This window comes from Falco punctatus (assembly GCF_963210335.1).
Source record: "Falco punctatus genome assembly, chromosome: 2".
In the NCBI taxonomy this organism is placed as follows: domain Eukaryota; kingdom Metazoa; phylum Chordata; class Aves; order Falconiformes; family Falconidae; genus Falco; species Falco punctatus.
In genome coordinates, this window is record NC_137581.1 from 82,067,291 (window position 1) to 82,089,895 (window position 22,605).

General features: G+C 40.2%; 1 protein-coding gene across 25 annotated transcripts in view; it reads right to left on the minus strand.

Moving 5' to 3' along the window:
- The window catches only part of LOC308058479 (uncharacterized protein), a 92,910-nt gene that overhangs the window by 5,134 nt on the left and 65,171 nt on the right, over positions 1-22,605 (minus strand). For 12 of the 25 annotated variants that reach the window (XR_013925812.1, XR_013925813.1, XR_013925815.1 and 9 more), the window contains one exon: positions 6-22,605. This exon is cut by the window's right edge. Coding sequence is in view for 1 of the 25 variants with exons in the window: in XM_080374319.1 (XP_080230445.1) it covers positions 13,327-13,344 (18 nt within the window). In the remaining 24 variants the exon portion in view is untranslated. The other 13 variants (XR_013925823.1, XR_013925826.1, XR_013925819.1 and 10 more) reach the window with 10 other exon arrangements.

The following is a 22,605-nucleotide window of genomic DNA, read 5'->3' on the forward strand; positions in this document are numbered from 1 at the left end:
CTTACTGTACAGGAAAAGGCTCTGCTCCACAAGTTACATCTGGCTCCAGTTCTGGATTGTAGATGTGAACCTTCCTCCTCGGATCCATAGCTCAGGAGTTTCCAGACCTGTCACTGGTTTAGTTTTCATTTTAAGCAGTGCCAAATGAAGTTCAGATGTTGAGGACGGTTCCGTAGGTGTGATGTTTGGATCAGATGATCCTTTCTTTTCCAAAACTTGTATTTGCTTCCAACCCATAATCCAGTTTTTTCCTCAATGAAAGTTTGAGCTGGTTTTACAACCTTTTCCACAGCTTCTGGTTCTTGCCATTAATGCCATTGCTGAATCTAACACGTGTCAGTTGAGTTTCACCTTCATTTCTAAGACAGGCAGTATTTAGATCCACAGCTGTCATTCCCAGGTCTCACTGCAGCAAAGGAAGTTAAGGAAAAAGGGTGTTACGAATGTTATTACATAAGATTCTGCCTGAGCGAATTATTAAATGAACAGAGTATCCATACTTTTTTGACAGGATGAAAACTTATTTGGACAAGTCAGCAGAAATTTTGGCTGAGTGATTACCACAGGCAACCCTCTGAAAGTGGTACAGACAGAGACACAAAGCTGAAGCAGCAGACAGTCAGGAATGAGAGGCAGTGACAAGCTGAATTGCTGGTGTCTCTGCATACGCAGCCAGAGGTGGGCATTTGACAAACTGGTAGTGCCATACTGGCCAAGAGCAATTCTGATGGAAGCAGTGAGCAAGCTCTGGGGACACACTTTCTGAAGCTGTTTTGCTTGCCCACACGTGCTGATGTCTAGGCACCTGCAAAGCAGGTGCTGCCTGAAGGCATCAGTGACTACCATCAACTTCCCCCACTGGTGGCCAGCCTACTTCCAAACAAGGTATTAGTGTCCAGGGTGGCAGCAAAACATGATGGGACAACGCCTCACATCAGTAGCATACCTTCTCCTTGCCCCAGAAACAGCAGAAGCAAAAGCCTGATCATCTGTGGCTCTCTTCTGAACTCTGCTCCTTTTCCACAGAAAGAGCAGCCTCACCCCTAAGTCACAAAACTCTATACTCACTCTGGGACAAGTGCTTCTTCCAAGATGAGATCAGGAGTCTGAGTCCTCTTGTAACAGATCAGCTCTGACTGGCTGCAGCGATCCTGTTACTGGAAAGCTATGCATACATGCTTATCTCTTAGCCACACACCTCTTCTCTTGGGGAAAAAATCTTTAATAAAACATTTTCACAGTGGGAGGGAGAGAAGGAAGGAGAAGCTACTCAGGAAATAAAAGATTAGTGTGAGAAATGGATATAGATGGTGCAACCAAGTGTGGTTTTTTAAGGGGGGATATTTAACTGGGGAGAGAAGTAGGAAATTGAATTTCTCTCTGCGCATGGAGGGACAAACCCAGCCTTCTGCCTGACCAGGTTTCATCCTGAAGCATAAGAAGAGGTTGAGGCTCTGCTGTGTTGCTCTTTGTGCTGCTGAGCTGCACCTCTGCAGATCAGTCCCATGACACTGGTACGGTGAGGATGAAGTACTGGAATAAGGAGCAATCCCATACCCTAGCAGGACAGGGTGCAGGGCAGTCATGCCCCATAGAGTCTGTTTTGGTGATTGGGCTGCTCCTGGACACCAGCCCTAGAACTTTTTGATCAGTCCCATCTGCATGTGAGGCCTGAAACTGGAACCCTCTCAGTTATCACTGCTCTCCAGTGCCAGAGACACTTATGGATGCTCAAGTACTCACTGGATTTACTCTTGAGTGTGGAGCAATAAACATAACTACTAGAGAGTCTGGATGCTACAGATGCAGGCATGCCCAGCCTGCCTCCTTTGCTTTGACTGCCAAACAGCAAAGGAAGGAGAGAGCCTCTGTGTCAGCTCACAAAGGCAAGGAAAACCTTCAACCATTCATTAGCAACATTCCTGTGAACAGACATGTGAGTCTGCCTCTAGTAACGCAGGTAAGCCAACTTGAAAATACAGTAAAAATGGAAGAGAACTGTCAAGCTGATAATTAATGTGCGGTTCAAAAATTATGCCTTTTTGAGGTCCTGGTTAGAGGAACAGCCTTGGGGAGAGGCTCTGAACCAGCTTGTACTCTCACTCTGAATTTTCTGTTGTGGTAGACACAAAAGTGCAAGCACTCTTTAGCCCATTCCAACTGAGACAGAATAGTGCATATTTTTTATTAACCTGACTGCAGACCCAGTTACTTTGGTAGGTCTGTCCTACCTGAATGAAAGCAGCCTCTTTCTTTCCTTATAGAGGCAGACACAGAGTGCAAAAGGTACTTGCAATCACCTGCTTGCTGGTTCTAACACTTCCACTGGCATTGTTCATTTGTCCAGGACTCTCCTTTATTTTCCTGGGGGGGAGGGGGGGGAAGATTTTCTGATACCATCAACCCATTCAATGTGAGGAGCAGGAGGTCTCAAGGAAGAAACACAATAATTCCAAGCCTTACACAAGCCAGGCAAACACATAAATCTGGACTGGCATTAGAAGGCAATTGCTTTCCTTCCCCTCCCTTTCCTCCAGATTGTCCCTGTTCACAGAAATCCAGAAGGAAAATTCATAGAAGTGTCTTCACAGGCAATAAACCAAAGTTAATGATCTGATGTAAAGCCACTGGAGTAAGAATATTTTCATATGGTCAGAAGACAGAGGCAGAGTAGGCAGAAATACGGCCTTGTGTGTGCCATATGACTTCATATGTTACACAGATTCTGGATCCTTTTTCCAGCTTTTAAAAGGGACACTGCTCAAATTTAAAAGTTGTACAACAAAAAAGTTTAATGAGTCAATGCAGAGGTGCTCTGAAGCAGAACTACCACAATAAGGAAAACAAACAGCCTTGCTATCCCATTGAAATTAAAAGCACACAAGAAAATTCACTTGTGGTTAGTAGGGCTGTACTGAAGGAGGTATGTTGTTACCTACTCCATTGCTCCACATGCAATGAAAGGAGCTCACACTCCTTTTTTGTTAGGGAACACTGAGAATCAGTTGCCTCCTGAAAGAAATGCTGTTGCACCGCTTCAGATATGTTACTGGTACATCAAAAAGAATTAACATCCTGCCTCCACTTACACAAAGAGAGGGGTCTTGTTTGATGCCAAATGGCCATGTGCACTGATACAGAAATAATGTCTTGGCAGCCAGCAGGGGTGAAAAGGAGCCAAATTACATCATTCACTCTCCTTTCAGTGGGGATAGAAGACTCTATTTACTACTTTGGCAATAGCCAGCACCACAGCTGCTGCTGATCACATGTAAGGGGAGCAGAGGGAAGGCAACAAAAAAATAATTGGATCCTGAGAGCCTAGGGATCTTCTCTGTAAAATACCCCATGCTTGGTGCAACAGGGTGCTATCCTAGGACTCAGAAAACCTCCATTCTGGTCCCACTGGTGTCACCAATGTCTGTTGTATGACCTTGGCCTGTCACTTCACCTCTCTTCATTCCTCCTGTTCTTGGTCCTGTTTATTTGGCTCATAAGCTTTTGAGGGCAGAGATTGACGTATTATGTAAACTCTGTGCTTAGCTCAGTGCTCTGCTGGTCTCATCTGGGTCCTATAGGCACTCCTGCAACAGAATAAAAACAACAGCAGCTGTATTTCTAATAAGAAAAAGAATACATTCAAAGGGCCAAAAAGGGGTAGATTTTCAAACAGACAGGATGAATATGTAACACGGATGTTACAAGATAGGAAGTTCTGCCACTCCAGAGCTGTGCAAATGATAGAATACACACACAATGATAAGAAGTCACCAGTGTGGCTAGAATGAGCAGCAGTAGTTAAGTAGTTTAAATATTTTTAAAACTGAAATTATGAGGGAGAGGAGCTGAATTAATACAAGAAAGCAAGGATAAATGCCTCTGTGAATGATTGCCAGATTCATCTTTATAGGAAAAGCCAAAGTGCATAAAGAATACCCCTATGTGGCATCAAAAAAAGAGAACAAGTGTTTAACTGTGTGACATAACAAGTTTTAAGATTTGTCCAGTTTCCATTGCCAGAAATCTCAAGTCTACCTGTCTGACAACATCTTCTTGTGTGCTTCAAGCAACCAATAATTACTAAACACAGAAGAGACTGACCCCATCTTAATTTAAAATGCATGCTCAAGTGACACAACTTAATTCTTTTTGCTCAGGCAACCCCCTGCAGAGTAGTAATGTGATAAATGAAGACTAAAAAATACCCCCAAAAACCTGAAGCCTTTCTTTCAGGATGGAATGCAGTGCCAATTTATGAAACCTTTGTTAGGTATAATTCAACAAATCTGCTAAAAACCTGAAGGAGTTGGTGCCTCAGAGAATTTTTGTATTTTTTAAATGAACCATAATCACCTTACAGAGAGAAGCTGAGGAGACTCTCATCTGTCCTTTCTCTGCAGAACAGATCCACAACTTCATTAAGAGAATCAGTGTATTTTGTAACTAAATGAGATTCTGTCTCGCTGGCAGGCAAATTCTGCTCACCGAACAAAGAAACCACACACAACAACATTCCAAAGGGAGATGTCCTTAAAAAAAAAAATATCATTGTAACACCATCAGACTGCAGAGTCTGCCAGAAATTATGACATTGTGGAAGGAAAAAAAAAAGACCAACAGGAATTAGGAAGCAAGCTAGATGCATGTGACAAGAGTCTGTTCTCTTGACCTTTCTGTTTCTCAGTTAATGCCTGTGAGTTTCTGCTTGTTATAAAGCAATTGCTGTGTTGTTTTGTTTCCCTGTATTCACAAGTCACACTGCTGCCCTCCAACTTCTGTGCCAGGGAGCTGGGTTTAGGGACATGGCAGCACCTTCGGAGTTGTTTGCAATGGATTTTTAGAATACCTCACTAAACACCTGGAGCCCTGGAGAATAAATCCTTGAAGCCTTTCTCTCAAAGGCAACAGGCTTACTGCTCACCTCCTGGTGTGCATGTCCTTAGCTGCAAGCCTGACTGGGCCCATTAGGCCTGAGATGAAGAACTGCCTGAAAGACAAATGTGAAAAATCACAGCACTAAACCACTGGGAAATGCAAACTTCTCCATGCATGGGAGCCAACAAGGCTGCTGATCTGTAAGGAAATACTCAGACACTGATCCATGCACTGTGTTCTTGCTCGGAGTCCGGGAGAGGAAAGGAATAATAAGATCTCAGATCTGGCAAGTAATGGTAACAGAAGGCGAGAAAAGGAAAACGGAAAAAAACAGCGGTAAATTGAGGATGCAGACGGTGGTCTGAGATCCAGAGCAGTTCTGTCTGTCATGTTTTACTTCTCCCCTTTAAGATATCCAAGAGCAAGATGAAAAGGAAGCTGAAGCTCCAAATGGGATTTTTATGAGGGGCTTTTTTTTTTTACCTTATACATGGCAGATTGTTAATTACTGTATTTCAGTCGTCAGATAAAAGTACAGGAATTCACTAGATGGCAAACCTTTTCCAAAATGTAAATATAAAAATAGCCAAAATTTACCCAAAATGTCAAGTGTGAGCTAGGTGTTCTCATTCTTCACATTTAGTTGAAGGAAAGGCAGCTGCACAAGGAATTTCTTCCCAACTCCCTTAGACACACATTCATTTAAAAGAAACTAATCTGGGTGAAATATTACACTTCAGTACATCCATAGTTAAAGGAGATGAATCTCGTAAGGTCACTGCCAGCCTGTAGAGTCACAACTTGGTCTGATCCCATGACTTCATTACAGCTTGCAAACAACAACCCATCTCTACCTTGCTCCAGTCTCTCCTCAAATATCTGAACTCTGAAAAAGGTGTTTGCAGCATTTATGGAGAGTTTAGCTAACCTGAGCTCTTACATTCATGGCAGAAGGAAAACCAGCCCAGAATAAGAAACATTTCTCAGAAAATCCCTCTTTGATGTCTGTATGTCTTTTACATTAAAAAAGCTTTGTCATGCTGATAACCTCAGTTGTGAGTATTGGATAGGAAGAGGTCAGCTGCCTCTAGGTAATGTAGATCCAAATCAGTTAGGGATTTAAATCTAATTCTGAGACAACGAGTGCCTTCCTGTTTATTTTGGCTGGCTCTAGAGTGGCTCCATGCATGTGAAATCAGTATTAAACTCTACTCAGAAGTCAACTGCTAGCTTGTGCAGTCTGTAGCACTCTGATATTATGTGATGTCATTTTAAAACACCCTAGTAAATAGGCTGAATCATGCGGAACAAGTCTCCCAGGATATAAACACACATGAAACATATAAGTTGTCTAAACTGCAAGTGATGGATAAGCATACCATCCAAGCAAGAACATTTACTTATCTTATCAAGCCCAAAATATACTTTTCCACTTATGGACAGGCCCAGGACTTCTATTTCATGACCCAAGTTATAAATTTTGTCTAGATGCTAGCTAGCATCAAGCTCCACCAATACTACTTTCTTCAGTCTCCCAATATGATTTATGGATATATACATAATTTTTTTATAAGTCATGTAGCCCTACTGTAAAGGGAAAGCCTGTCTTGACTAGTGAAAGTTTACTATGATGCTATGCCAGCAGGATATGCCATTCATTTCAGAAGATAATTGAATAGTTTCTACATGCTGAAGATGCTGAGATATTGGAGGCAACTTCTGTTTACCAGCTCATGTAATCATCTCAAGTGCTGACCAAAAGGAGTTAAAAAAGAAGTTTTATTCTCTTTATTTCTACAATCATTTGTTACTGAGCTTTAATAATTATTTTTTTCCAAAGCCATAGATTTTTGCTGCATGGCATTCACAGAAGGCCACAAAGACCATTCAAACACCTTGAAGCATCTTTAAACAACCTGGAGAAAAGGCAATTCATTGTGTTAACACTAAAAGATTACGGGGGTAAAGCAATGAAATTTTAAAAGGAATCTGTAGGGTGAATATCAAAAAGAAAATAATCTATATGCACTCCCTGGTCTTACTTTCCCTGCACCCAGTGAAGCAAGAGCACCACAGCTGCTCCATCCCTCACCCTCTACCACCCCATTCCGTCATATGTGAAAGTTCACCAAGGAGTCAGAAGGGTCAACCCTGCCAACTTTTCAAGAGTGTTACCTCAGGCGTCTCCACAGAGCAGGATGGTCTGTCCCTATACATGGACGTTTTTCAGAAAACAATCGTCTCCTCCTCTGCAGATGCTCTACCCAAATTAAAACCATGCTGGAACCCATGGAGGCTAGAAAATTTGTTAATGGATTTGAGTGAAATTGCTGTTTTATGGAATGTAATTTCACATATGGGTAGCTACACTATCTATGGAGTTCATGGTTGAAACAATTTAAAGCACTTCTCACCCTAACACAAAAGATAAGCTCATTTGATGAGCTTCTCGGCTTCCTCTAGCCCACATTAAGCACAAATCTATAATGCGAACAATATTCCTGTAAGTTACATCATCAAGAGGATTTGAAGACAGATTTATTGTTGTAAAAACAGAACCCCTTTTAGGGTGATATGCGGTGTCCTGTCATTTCAGAAACATAATCCAAGGCATCAGCAAGCTTGCAGTTGACTTGCCAGATATCTTCTTGTATAGTGCACTAATTTTTAAATATTTAGGAGATACACTTTTACTCTGGGGAGATGTTTCCCATCTCCAATTGTTGTGGAGCATAACTGGCAACTAAGGAGTTATCTCCTCTCCAGAGAAAACAACACAAGTGTGTTCCACTGCAAAACCCACAACGATTATATGAATAATCTGCACACCTCAAATTCAAGGCACATTTTAGTGTGATATTAAAAACAATGTGGTTTAGCTTCCTTTGGTTCATCAAATGTCTTAAGTTTCTCACTTCAAATCAGTGTTTGGTGTCCAATACCTGAGTTTCAATCATTCATTCAAACCAGGTCTTCTGCAAGAAGTATTTCTTACCTGATTCACTTCATCGCTTGTACACTGCATTTAGAAGATCTTATCACAAGCCATAGGCATGTTTAATATTATTGAAATTACACTGCTAATATCCATATCAATTATGTTTTGAGATTTATGCTTAGTATAGATATTAATGCAGTCTGGCTTTTCCATTTTTACTTCTGCAAGTATAATTTATTGAGACATAAATAGTAATATTAAAGCTATCAAGTATAAACATCAATACTTGACAGCAATGTGTAATTTAAGAGTTACATGCATCTAAATTCAGTTACAGTCCTTTCTGCATGCTCAAATCTTAACTGCAGACTGCAGCTCCCCAGGAATTCTGAGTTTTGGAAGCAGCAGGCTGTCATGTAATACAGTACTAACATCTTGAAATAAGCTTTTCAGGACTGGGGAATCAGCACAACATGGTAGGAACATAAAAAATGCATGGGTTTCTTCCCCCCACCCCTCCACCCCCACAATAAACAGTCACTGTTTAAATGCAGTAACCCTTTTTCCCATCTTTCAGCCAGTTTGGATTAATTATACTTTTGGTGTTTTAGTGATTCCAGAGACATATAGGAAATTGGGCTGGAAGGAACCTCAGTAAGTCATCCATACTGTCAGTTCTCCAAGTTCAGCTACACTGAAACCTCCCCTAATGACCAGCTTGTGTCTAACATCCTCCAGTGATGGGAATGCTACCCTCCACGAGTAACTTAATTCCTTTGCTGTGTTGTTCAGTGTATAAGAAAGTTCTATCTATTGCATGAAACAGGAGTAACTGGTGAGCAACGGTATGTGGTTTGGGGAAGAGAAAACATATGTGGCAAGGCCTGGCAAAAAAAAATAATAAAATTACTTCAAACAGACATTTTTTTGGTGAACTATAAAATAAATAGGTTCCTTAATGTAAATCTTACAAAGCAGGGACATCTATTGCTCAGTTAAAATATAACTGGCAGAGAAGGTGGGGTTCTCTAAAGGCTCAGTCACTAATACAAGCTTTTCATCTTAGCTCACTGTGGACACAGGCAATGTAAACTGGAAGGACTTGTCCTCTGGAAGTGTCTTCCCCTCTCCTTTGGCTACAGAGGGGACATCAGTGGCTTGGTCAAGTGTATAACTTACATGAAGCTGCATAAGATGAACTTCAGTTTCAGTGTCTGCAAAAGAAGATACCGAGCATTTGCTATTGTTACAAGGAGCCCACATTTAGATTTTTTAAAATCAATGGATGCACAGTGCTGCCTTCAATTTGAAGCTTAAATTACTAGCGTTTTGTTTTTTTTCATAGCTGTTCTCAGGAAATAAGCAGTAGTGAAGTACCACTGGCATATTTTGAGAATATAGTGTTATTTGTGTTATGTATTAATGTATGCTGTTAAGTGGAACTCTTCTAAACTGACACTACCCCAAAGCAAAGCTTGTCTCTGTTTAGCTGAGGTGGTAGCATTAACAGTCCATGGCACGCTTCACATTGCATTTGTCTGAAGACACCAGAGAGAAAGTACCTTAAAATGAAGCAAACTGAGAAGGAAACCATGAAAGTCACGTTGAAGGCAGAAGTTTTATGTTGCTTTGGTTCACTGAGCCTCCTGATAGAGACAGATGCTTGTGCTTACCAAGAGAAGCTACCTCTAGCAAAAAGAGCTAAAGACCAAACTTAGCACTGTCAAACACTTACTAACCTTTTAGTACTTCAGGGTATAAACCTGACCATGCTCTGTAACTATCTCAAAGAGCTTTTGACCTTATAGCCTTTTTATCTTGTATAACTTTTTTCCTTTTTCTGTTTGGCACTCTGTTTTTATTAGGATTTGTCAGTGTGGTCAAGTGTGCATCTGAATAACCTGATAAATGTAATGGCACAAGTAATGGAGAGTCATATCTTGTTGCATCTGGAGGCATCTGCCCTTAAATATAGAGTTTCTTCTGCCACATGCAAAAATTTCTGTCTTTCTATCAGAAAACTGACATAACACACCCTTGCACTGGAAAGACAGACTAACTAAACACTACACTCTGTGTATTTCTCTCTGTCCAGGAGAAATATCGCTACAAAATGACATTAGTATTATTTGTTAATTTATTTAAACACCCTCTGACAGAGCAAGGATGAAACATTTTTCACCAAAGAAAGATGTCCCAGCACTACCAGTGCTATAGAAGTACCAGTACATGGTCAAAAATTTCCATATCGGTCAAACTGGAGCTGAAAACCACATTGACCCCAGCCTGAATGCCTTGTGCCCCAGGTGAAATGCCAGCTTCCAATTTCAGTGACAGCCTGTTGTTTCCCAGCTTTGGAAAGCCTGTGGACTATGGAGGTATGACCAAAGAGGAAAGATACCTGAAGGATCCCTATCAAAAGGTACTGTTGACAACAGAAATGAAGGAATCTGTTTGTGGGTCCAGCAGTTCCATGAATTCCATTTTGGAAATATCTGTGGGATCAGCTGCATTTTTTTGCCTGACAATTTGCTCCCTAGTTTGTGGGGAATACAACAATATTTTAGGACTTTCTTTTATCTGTTAAGATTTTTAAATGCAGCTGGCAACATACTAATGTGTGTAACTTTGACCTCCTTTGAATGAGTTTTAGATTTCAGTAGTACTCATCTAATTTTAGCCAGTCTGACCAAGTTAAAATAAATGTGGCACAGACCATGAAGGAAGCTATTCATTTACCAGCAAGAGGCAGCTACTTTCAGGACAGATGTTTATTGTGGAAAAGGCAATGATCAAATGAAAATGTTGGCAAAAAATGCAGAGAGTTACAGTCCCTGCTGTCAGGAAATTTATGCATTTCAAAGTATCATCAGTGGTATATGGAGAGGTGAATTATTAAAAAGTAAATAAAGATTCTCTTTAACTTATATTCTGTCTATAAAAACCTGAATAATACTTGGGATTTTGCCTGCAGCTGTGCAGGTGACGCAGCCATTATTCTCTCAGCCCTTGTTTTCACCCACTCACACACCTTCATTTCACCTGGTATGTGGAAAGGCAGATTCTGCTTTCCTTTGAAGTAACTGGAAATGAGAATAACAACACTTTGCTGCTGTTCAGCCCTGTTTGCTGGCAGGTCTCAAGCTTCTTTACAGAAGCCATCATCATAATTACCTAATTTTTACTGATGTGGAGTCCAGAGCCCAGAAAACAGCAAGCTGTCTTTAAGGATACTCAGTGAGCCAGTAGGAAAATCAGGAGGAACTAAAAAATCTTCATCTGCAGGTGGTGACAACACTGTATATCCTCTCAGAAAGGGTTCATTTCTTCGCCAGGGCACTCCAGGAGGAAGCCCCCGAAAGCTCACCTGCCCATCAGCAGGGGGACTTCTTTCAGAGGTTCAAACTCCATTTTCTGCCACATGACAGGTGCCTCATTTGCTCTGCTGCCAGCATTACCCCCAAGCCACAATAGCTTTATACTTGTTTAGCATTCACCCCGCTGAGGTGTCTAGCAACAAAAACCATGCTTCCTGTCACCCCCATTCTGGTAAATTAATCAAGCCAGGCTTTTCTAGTATCCCTTCATATATTATGCTCTCCATTTTCCTAACCTTCTTAATAGCCTTGTCAATCATGCATTCTATTTTAAAGCAATCTTTTTTGATCCTAGGTGACCAAATTATACTCCACTTGCCAGCAGTGCATGTGTACACCCCTCTTTCTGCAGGAAATAACTCAATCCATCTTTGGTTTACAGGGTCCTTGCCTCTTCTGTCATGTTGTCAGCCTGCATACAATGTTACGTGCCTTTATCTTGTCTTTTCTCTTCCTCTGCCATCCCAGCAGAAGGGCCTTTAATAGCAGGCATCTAATACCAGCAAGTGTTCTTATAACTCATATGTCAATACATGAGTTTGCACTTTGTACTGTGAAATTAATGCTGTTTCTAATGCTCTGTCCTCAAATTGTATCTATAAAATATTCTGAACATCCTGTCTGTACCTAGGAAGTGTCATCAGCAAGTCAGATTAGTACACTCCCACTTTTTGTGTGAAATAAACCACATCTCTTCCAAGACAGTCCTTGAAGAAGTCCATTTCTTCCAGCCCAAGACATCTCACTATTTCTTTGCTTTCATAGGGAAAACAGTGATTTTATCCACCATTAAGGAGTCATGGCTATGTGCATGCTTGTGTCTGTGAGAGAGAGGGGGAAATGAAGCAGAATCTGGAATACTTGTTTTCACACTGAAAATCATCTGGAACTAATGGACAAACATTCACAGTAAGAAACACAATAGAAAAATCTGAAGGTAACGGTGCTGCTGCAGTCAGGGCAAGGTAGAAAAGTAATGTGACTTCAATATAGGCTAACTGCAGCAGTGCGTGGCAGTGGTATCATTAACTTTAGAACATTAGTACTCTATACACAACGCAAGAGAGGGAATGACAAGTGAGAATGTAAGACATAAGCGATCATTTTGGGAAAGGTGCTTTTTCCAGAGAACAGCATCCCAAGGGTAATAAGATCTTAGCCACTGGAAGTGCCTGTCACTTGCCTTGACTATGGTGCTAGATGACACACACACAGTTTTCATGCAATTAAAATTAATTAAAATAAATTTGGGCATATGTAAAAAACAAAGATCAAATTCTTTGCATCAGACAGTCCTATAAAAATTCTGTATAAAATTACTGAACTACTAAGGGCTAAGTTAGTTTTGGTACCTGGTAGCAAAATTTTTACTAAAGTCTTGGAGAGTTACCATGAGTACTAGCAATCAATAAGCTTGGTTTCTGGACCATAAAAAATATTAGAAACTATAATAATGGTGGGGGTGGGGGGGTGGAAGTATGTGTAAGAAATATCAGGGAAAAGCCAGTATGGCTTTTGCAAAGGACAGTCATGCGTCATGTATCATACAATTCTCAGAAGAGGTGAGGAAAAAAAATAATACAGCGGATGCAGTCTGCTTGGATTGCCAAAAAAAATGGAAATGAGACCCTCTATCAAAGGGCTGTATGAAAACTGAATATTCACAGCATAAATGGCAATGATCAATTAGTAGCTACTTAAAAGAAAAAGAAAAGATGAGAATAATTTGATTCTTCACAGTATAATGCTGTCACTCATGGTGCTACTAATGCATTGGAGCTGGGCCCAGTGCTCCTCAACATATTCATAAATGTTGCAGGAAGCAGATAAGAAGGGCATTGATAATATTAGCTGATACAGAATTATTCAGGAAAGGCTAATCTAAAGTTGACCGTGAAGTATTTCAAAAGATCATACATTTTTGTATTTAATTCCATGTTAGTAACTGCAGTGTGATGCAGCAGGGTAACATTCTGCTTATATATAGACAGGCAGTGCAGATACACATATGTACGTACATGTATGCATGTACAGACCATCATTTATAGGCAGTTAGGTGGTAAATTACCTAACATCATTTAGGAAGAATAGGTGGAGTCCTTCAAGATTCTTTGAATATTTTGAATACATGATACATCAATGCTCAGGAACTATCTAGAAAACAAAGGATATGAAGGATTATTAAAAAAGGAGAAAAGAAAAAATCAAATAACATTATGCTACTATACATTATTACTGTATATTACATACTTATTATGCACTTCACTTCATCTCAAAAGGGTATACTGGAACTAAGACAGAGGAGGGAAGACCAAAGACCAAACTTGTGGAACAGTTTTGTTACAAGGAGAGTGGATAGACTAGGTGACAGATAATAATAGACTAGATAATAGATGACAAAGATGGAATATGGCTGTGGTAGATATGATGAATAGGAAATGATTCATTCACTGTTTCTCACAATACAACAGCAGGTAGACTGATAATGGAATGATCAACCAGCAGTCTGAAAGCAGAGGAAAAAAAATCTTTTCACCCAAGGTCAGGGAATTAATTCTTGCAGAATGCTGTGGAAGCTACAGCATAAATTTGCTCCCAGCTGTCAGTGAGAGTTGCTGAATTGCAGGGCTACTGGCACCTCTGGACTAGAAACATCCAACCCAGGTCAGAAAATTCCTCAATGAGCAGTCCCCAAAGTTGCCGGTTTGTAGTGTAAGAAAAATTCCCGCATATTTGTCCCTTCTCTGAAACTTTCTTTCTAACCAACATTAAAGACAAGTTCTAGAGGCCACAGGAAAACCTCACTGGGACATGTATGTATTTGCAGTTTTAGTATACTTGAATGAGGTTACATCATACAAAGTTTTGAAATATGTCCAATGTATTTCTGTAACTCAGCGCTGTCTCTTAGAGAAGAAAAAAAACGACACATGACTTCCCTGTTTCTGTTCTGTGATTGAGCACTTTTCCTTACAATATACTGGGTTTTGACATGCCTAGTTTTGTTACTGGAATCCCCAGTTTATTCACAGAAGTAATCCCTTCATTCTGTCTACAAATACAAGAGCCCGCCCGTTTTTCCCCATTTATTAAAAGAAGCAAACAAACCCCCCCCACAATTAAATAAGGTCAGGGCTGTTCTGTAAAAATCACATTCTCAGATGAAATAAATTACTGTAACATTATTGGCTTCAGTGGAGCTATGGCAATTTACGGCAGCTGAATGATTCAAGTTATCAAGAATGTGAAATGCTGCAATATTGATTCAGAAAAGTCTATTTGAATTTATTTTTCTAAATTAATTTGCTCCCAGATCCATTAAACCTAGTAGGAAAATATTTCTAGAATGCATATTAAGTGCAAAAATGTAGACTTGAGTCCAAACTCACCAATGCATTTAGGTATTCCTAGGCATCCTTAGGCTCCTAAGTACTTTATGAGTCTGACCCTCATGGTGCAGGATGGCACCAATAGCCTATTTAGCAAATGTCATTCATATGGATTTTTTTACATGTAGTCCTAATATTACCACTGTTAGTTTTTGCTAATGATAGTATTCCGGTAGCACTCATGGGTAGTGTCCTCCGACAGAGCTATGGACATACCCTGCCTTGAGATCTCACAATTTATAGAGACAGTGTTGGGAGTGTACATGAAAATTCTCCCTTCAGAATGAGCTTGCCCCAGTGACCCTTCTACCTTTCCATTGTATAATGGTTAATTTCCTCCAGATACCTCAGCAAAAATGGTTGCTGAGAAGGATCGTGAAGGAGGAAATGACATTGTGATTCAGTTTTTATCAGCCAATCCATCCATAAAGTCAAGGTTGAAGAAAGTATAAAGGTCTCTATTTAGATTGTCTGCTATAAATGTGTAATTTACTCATTGTAGCCCCTTCTCTCCACTGATTATGAAGTCTGGCAGCAATGTTGGCACCATGATTTGCTCCTTTCCCTCTTACACAGCAGCAACACCTGATAGATGGGTCTCAAGCCTTTTGCCTACCTGTGCGCTACAGACAGCGTCGGATAAAGGAAGCACACCAGTCAAATCTGGTGTTGGTAGCAAGGCAGAAGAGGCAGGACAGAATGTGTTGACACAGGGGATAACAAGACATTTTAGTTTTAAGAGTCTTAATGACGAAGGTGGTGACTTTAAGCTACGAAGAGTGGTTGGGGGCTCCTGTGGGCAGGTAATGCCTCTGTGAAAGGAAGGAGCAGGAAAGCTGCTGTTGGCAGCTGCTTTCTGCAAGGGATAACTTGGGGTGAGAAGAGACACAGCCAAGGAAATTTGTATTACTTGAGGACCGAGGCAAGAAAGGCTTAGATGAGAGTTTGGGGTGGAATTAAAAGGCGAGATGCCTAAAATGCCATAAAATAAATTGCCCTAAAAGAAAACACTCTACAAGAAAATTGGAATGCTGTCATGCAGCTGTGGTGCCAAGGAGAGGGCATGGCCCAAAGGAGGAGGATCTTGTTATTTTGGCACAGGATAAGGCTTTAGTCAAATGGTTTGTTTTCAAGCTCTGCCACAGGTCTCCCATGTGATTTTGGACATGCCATTACTTCTTCCTCCCAGCTCCCCACCTGTGAAGTGCTAGTCATATTCCATTTCTAATGCTTGTCTTAGTTTTAAGTAGCTGGTGGTAAATTTGCTGGGGGAAAGACAAACTTTATATGTGTGTATATGCATATGTGCATGCAGCTTTTTGTAAGAGTCCAGTTTTCAGCTAGACCTCTGTAAAATACTGCAAAACAAGCTTCAGTTTATCCATAAAGCATGATTGTAAAATTGTAGGCCTTAATGACATGAAAATTATAAGACCATCAACAATAAAAAAGTAAAAAATAGATGATAAAAATAGAAAAATAGGCAATATCTTTGAGATAAATATAAAGAAGACAGTGCTGCTTTCTCTTCACCTACATGTACCTTTGACTCTCACCAAGTCCTCAAAGATCTTTATATTAAATATTTTTGGGAATCCAGGTGATAACCATACGCAGTCTATATGTGTTAGCATCATGAAGAGCAGTGCTAAGCTTTTTTCTTTCTACTTACAATATTTGAAACTGGCACCTACACTTACTAGCACCGTAAACAAGTGAGAGAGGGGGACAGTTTTTCTCCACTGTCTGTGTATTTATCTCATGTGTTTGGCAACATTTGGAACCTGACCAAAACCAATTTAAGTCAATACTCAAGTTTAGTTTATTCCCTTTATAGCCCATTTCTCCTCTTGGTTTGCGTGGGTATTTCCAACAGCAACAGTGAAGAGAAAATATTTCAAAGCAAAGTGAAATGTGGTTATATAACAGCAAACAAAGGCAGGAGGTTTCAAGGGGAAAATGTGAGTCCTGAAAACAATTTTAAGAACTTATCTTTACACAGACTGCTACATACGCTAATATAATTACAGAAGTACAAATCACATACACACATACCAATGCACACACTAAATACAATTACATCAGTGCTTATATGAGCATGACATATTTTATTAAAGAAAGATGAAAAAGCTGAGGTGGTATTAGACCTGCATGCACCTTACATCCCTGATACTCATTATTGTTTTCGTTCAAACATTTACACACCTCATACATGTCGTCAGACTGGTACAAAACCTGGATGTAGAGCAGCACTATCCTTTCTGCTCCCCACCCCTGTCCCCTGCCCTTATTTTAAGGTTCTTTCTTTTCTGAGATCATTTAAATTATCATAAGGTTGTGGCATGGTCAGCCCACCCACTGGATAGAGGTTTGGTTCTAGCAATGAGCTGTTTAGTAGTAGTTTAACTCGTTTGTTCTTGGCTTTGTGGCAGCTGTTGAAGGTGAGTACTACAGAGCTCTAGCAGCATTTAATGGAACCCACCCAGCATTATAATAGTTAGGAAAAAAACATACTGCAATTAAATAAAATGTGTTGAGTTAAAAGGACTTTTTAAATTCAGCTTTTGGACGTGTGTATGCTCTTAATGGCTCACTAGTTACTATGGGAACAAGGGCTTTCCCCTCTCCCCTGGGTTTTGCCTTTAACTGTTCAGCATGTCATTCTTTGAGCTGGTTGAGGTAGCATCATATACTTTTATTGCAATACATGTATAGCCACCTACAGAGAATGAAAAGGCTGATTTTCTTCTCTGTGGCAGGCATGGTGTTAGGTAACACAGTTACCTGATTCTAATAGATAATTTGTTCCGCTTGGGTTTATTGGCTTATTTGCTTTTTCCTTCTTTCCCTTCTTTTAAATATTGAGGATCTTAAACCCATCACAGGTTTTGATGTCTCTTAAAAAAATTACAAGGTTGAAAAGCAACTGGCAGTGCAATTAGTAATGTTAAATCAGTGTGAATTCTAATCATTTAACTTGCTTCTTAGCAGCTGATACTAGGAATATGAATTAGAAGGTGGCCCTAGAATTGAACTATTGAAACTGGAAATCTTCAAAATAAAAGACCCTGGGTTTCAGACTGAGAAAACATAGACTTCTTTTAACATGGCAAGAAATAAAGAGAAGGCCAGAACATGAGTTTAATGTGCACATGTTTGTTTGCTTTCCTTTCAAGAGGCTGGAAGCTCTACACTGTGCGACTGTGAGGATGGCTGCAATGGCACAATGAACGCTCTCACCCCTTCTTCCTTTGGTTCGGGTCAACGCTCAGCTCGCTGCTCAGCAAAGATCAAGAGTACAATAACTGCTGTGTCATGGACTGCTCTCCTCCATCTCCCACTGAAGGAGGGGAATATACATACCAAATAACTCTGGGTGTCACTAGGGAAGGGTTGTGCTGCCATTTGCTGAGCTGCTGTACCTGAAAGAAGACACTGGAGACGTTTATCCATTTATCTCTGCTCTAGGCACATCGTTTCCTTCATCTGACAGCAAAAGGATGCCACTGCAGTGGAGTTCTTCTTTTTCTTATTTTTTGATTTAAACAATGTCATAGCTGAATGATGAGCAAAACATGCTGATTCCTCCAAGTACTGCAATCACGCACGGCTACATTTTATGTATGGTATCTCCCAGCCTCGGTCACTTTGCTTAAAGCTTTAGGCTCTGTTTCTGTCTCCTGGCAGGGATCCACACACCCAAACTTCCCAGTTCACATGTAATACCTTCCAACTTGAAAAGCAATTATTTTCCACTAGCATTGGTTTCAGTTGTTCTTTCTGTCTTCCATCTAATTTTGCTTTGAATACTCTTTCATGGGGAAGTTGAATCAGACCAAATGAGCTTTGCATTTTCTTCTGAAGTTGACGAGTTCATTGTTATCCCAAGGCCTTCCCAAGACTCCTAAATCTGGGATATGTGCAGAAAAATTATTTGCTTCACATGCCCCTAGCTTCATCATGAGTCTTGCATTTCTTGCCAGCTTATCAGTGACTGAGCTGTTGCAAGCAGCCTGCAGAGAAAGGGCGGGGGAGGGGTTGGGGGTTGGTGGCTAGAGCCAGTGTCATGAGGGCTAGTGTGGTGTTGTGTCCTAAAAGAGTCTAATTCATAGACTATGTTGGGTTAATTCAGAGTTTAGCTAGCAGGTCTTAGGTTTTCTTTGCAGTTTAGTTCCTGTTTACTAATTTTTTGAAGTAGTGGTAGGAGAATAAAAAAATAACTAAGACTGAACTACTTATTGCCCACCCATGTGAGTTGCCAGGTAAGCAGCAGTAAGACATGTAAGCAAAAGTACTTTCAAGGTCAAATTCACTAATCTGTCATATTAATGTCCTGCCAGAGCATCTCTTTGGGCCTTCCCTGGGGCCAGAGTATGTAGCTTTGGCTTCCCCAAAGTCTTAAAAAGCTCATGTGGGTGAGCTTGCTGTGAATGGGTGCTAGAGCTCTTTGTCAGGCCCACTTTCCTCCAGGTATCCTGTCTGCTTTTTCATAATGCCATATAACCATCACACATACCAGGTGGCTCAGGTCCTTCCTACAAGGCTTTGAAGTCACCCACCACAAAGCCACAAAACATTTATGAGCTCCTAAATGCATAGGGAACAGATTTAAGATGCTTCTTCAGCTTCAAAGTGCACCACGTCCTGGGAAGCTCAGGAGCAAGGCAGGTGTAACCTAGGAGATCCTACTACTTTTCTATTGCTTTCTGCAAAATTGAAGATCATGCTTCAGCTCCCAAAAAATCTTTTCTCCAAGGTAGCAATGAAGACCTCAGCAGAGGCTTGCGCCCCACACTTTTTCCTGCAGATTGCACGGTCTCCACAAATACTCATGCATATGAAGCTGCGTTTCAGACTGTCACACAACAGAGGGAATTTGAGAACCAAGCTAAGCAGGTGTAACTCCGCTGATAGCTCCCACCCGCACCCTAATCTCAGTCTCCAGTGTAACCATATCATGGCAAAGTACACTCGGGGAACACATGCTGCGGTGCTGCTCGGAAGGTACTCTGTAAAGAAGAAAACATCTGTTTCATTGTTTGGTTGTACATGACACACCATGGAGGAGCTTCTCTATATAATGTTTTAAATTAAGAAGTCGGTGGAGAGGGGCCCCTTTCTCAGTTTAATTTGGTTTTAATTCTTCACAGATTCCCACTAAGGAATACTAATGTCACAATGGAGAACAAATCACTCCGGTATGTCACACAAAGTCAAACCTTTTCATCTGACCTAAGAGATAATTTCTCTAAACAATATCACCATAGTCAAAAGGAATTATAATTAATTCATACAGTGAGAATATAATTAGCATTCCTAGAAAAGAACCGACTGCTGATGTACTTTACTGCTTTATGAAAAGATTTTTCTTAGGAGGGATTGAAATAAACTAAGAGGCCTGGAAAATCTCTTTTTATTAGTCTCATGTGAAGGACTATCACATTTACCACTTGCCAGGCAGCCTTTTGGAAGTATAATATATTAAAAAGCTGTACGTCAAATATAAATACAGAGTTGGCTATCACAGAAATGGTGTCCTTCTGTATTAATAGCTGAAGAACAAGCAATCCTCTCCATCTTCATGTCCATCTATGCAGTCAATTTCAAATTGATTCTTATACTGATTTATAGATATGATATCAAAAAAGCTGAAGAACAAGCCTTTTCTTTCTAGGCCCTGAATGCGCAGTAGATGAAACCTAACTAAAACATCAGTATACAGTGCAAGAAATACCCTCTGCAGGTCAGGTCAGGTAGGAGGGAAGACATCTCTATAAGAAGACATTTCTAGCCGTTTACCCTGGGGTTTCCCCGGCTGGAATGCACACTGCCGTAGGACATACTCTTCAAAGTAATGCCACTTCAGCGCACTATGTGGTCCGCCAGTATGAGTGCACGCTGTGAGCCCTGATTGTAGGTGTCATTTTGCTGTGGCCAGCTGCTCTGCATGCAAAACAGACTTACACACCCTAGCTCAGGGAGGTCTGCTTGTGCACTGTGCTGTGTCCATTGACAGTTCCTGAGAATAATAAGCCTATAGGGATTTTCATAAACTTGAATGGAGCTGAATGGCGTAGCAGAAGTCAGGAACACTCACCTGAGGAGCAGAACCAATGCACAACAGAAAGTTACACTGTTAAAACCAGTAAGGGTTTTGTCCTTGGAGTTGTCTTTTCCAGTAATACAGCAAACTGACTGTTTAAGTGATTTGTTTCACATTGTGAAGCCTGGGCACTCCTGTTTTGGGCTGATACTTTTCCGTTTATGCAGAATATGTTATTCTGCTCATCTCCTTACTACTTCTTTCCTATTTCTGAGGAGTTAAAAAAACAGCCATACCAATATAAGTAAGTATTTTAATTTCTGGTTTCATGTCAGCTGTTAACAAAGAGAGCTTTCTGACCATTTGACAGTGCATTACACCATCATCGTACTCTAAATTTTCCAGATTTTTCCACAGACATACAATATCAACATCCATTTAATGTTCCCTATTCCTTTCCTTCAAGGCAATCTTTGCATTCATAACTTAATCCCAGGAACACCATCCTTAACCATTTGTGCAAAAGTGATTAGAAAGCATAGCTACACATGTAAGTTTAAAAATTAATACCCGAAGTGATGAAAGAAGATTTAAGTTGTTGATTGAATCAATTACTTTGTGAATAGTAAAAAACTGTGCACATACTAAACAGTGAATTGTGGGCTTTTGTAACACAGCAAAATTGTTTTCACTGGGGAAAAGCAACTGAATCAATAAGCACTAAGGTTGCAGACTGGTTTTGTTGATTGATCTCATGATCTCAGCAACTTCTAAGCAATACAGTTACTACTGTTGGCCATTAAAAAAAAATGCATTTTCTGAAGAACTACTAAACAAATGAAAAAATACTATTATTTTTAAAAGACTCCTAATTCTTCCATTTTAAACCAATTTTAATCATTTGAGACTTGCTTTTATGTAGAAACCTCCAGGATACGTTAATGCATTTTAGCTTAGTCGTCTTCTATCTGGAAGGCCATTTAGAAGTCACTTGGCTCAGACAGGCTTTTGCACAAGATTTTACTTATTTAGTGTCATGTCTAGTCTCCACCATGACTTAGCAAGGAGCCACGTTTCTAGTTCTTTTCTGTATGTCTGTATTTTTATTGTGTATGTTATAAAGGTGAGTAAATTTCTATGGAAGTCTAAAATCTTCCTTATTTGGCTTCAAGAAGAACTTCACTCATAATGGGTAAGGGACATGTTTATAGTGCAGTCATGTGTCAGGTCTTTCACTAGGTGTTGCTTCGACCTTGGTAAATGGTTTGTTTACTGTCTACCCAGGTAGTAATTCCATATCAATATGCCCAAGGCAAATGAGAATTTCCAAAGCATCTTTAGAAATCAATGATCCTCTGTGGGAAGTATTACACCTGATATCTTCATTCAACATCAAGTGTATGAATTGTAATAAACCCTCAAGGGGACATCTGAGTCTGAAAGGAAGCTGAAGGAGAAAAAAAGTATGGGAGAAGACACTACCCTCCAGCTTACTATCCTTTTGGGGAAAAGCAATTCTGCGAACAGACCTTGTCAGAGAATCAGTTCCCATCTGACAGATGTGGAAACTACCAGATACATTTTCAGTTGAATGGTATTGATATAGACTATCTCAAGCTAAAAAAATAATAGGTAACTAGAAAAAAAAATGGATTTTCTCTTTTCACTTTTTTCTCTACTGCTGTCCCTAATATATCTTACTTGCTCTCTTAAGTGTGCTATGCTGGATTATTTTGTGTTTACAATAAGGTCTAGCTAGCATCATGGATGACTATGGGGTGTCTGGCAAATCACAGCATCCAACTTTCAATAGAACAACCAACTAAGCTATTGGTGCCCAAAACCTCAATTCAAAACCAGAGCTAATGCACAAAAAGGCACTGAGCTGAGGCAGCTGGAAGCCCTTATGGGATTTCTCTAAGCCTTTCTTCTGTCTTTTACTTACAGATACTCATGATGTGACCCACAGACTGACTGGTGATC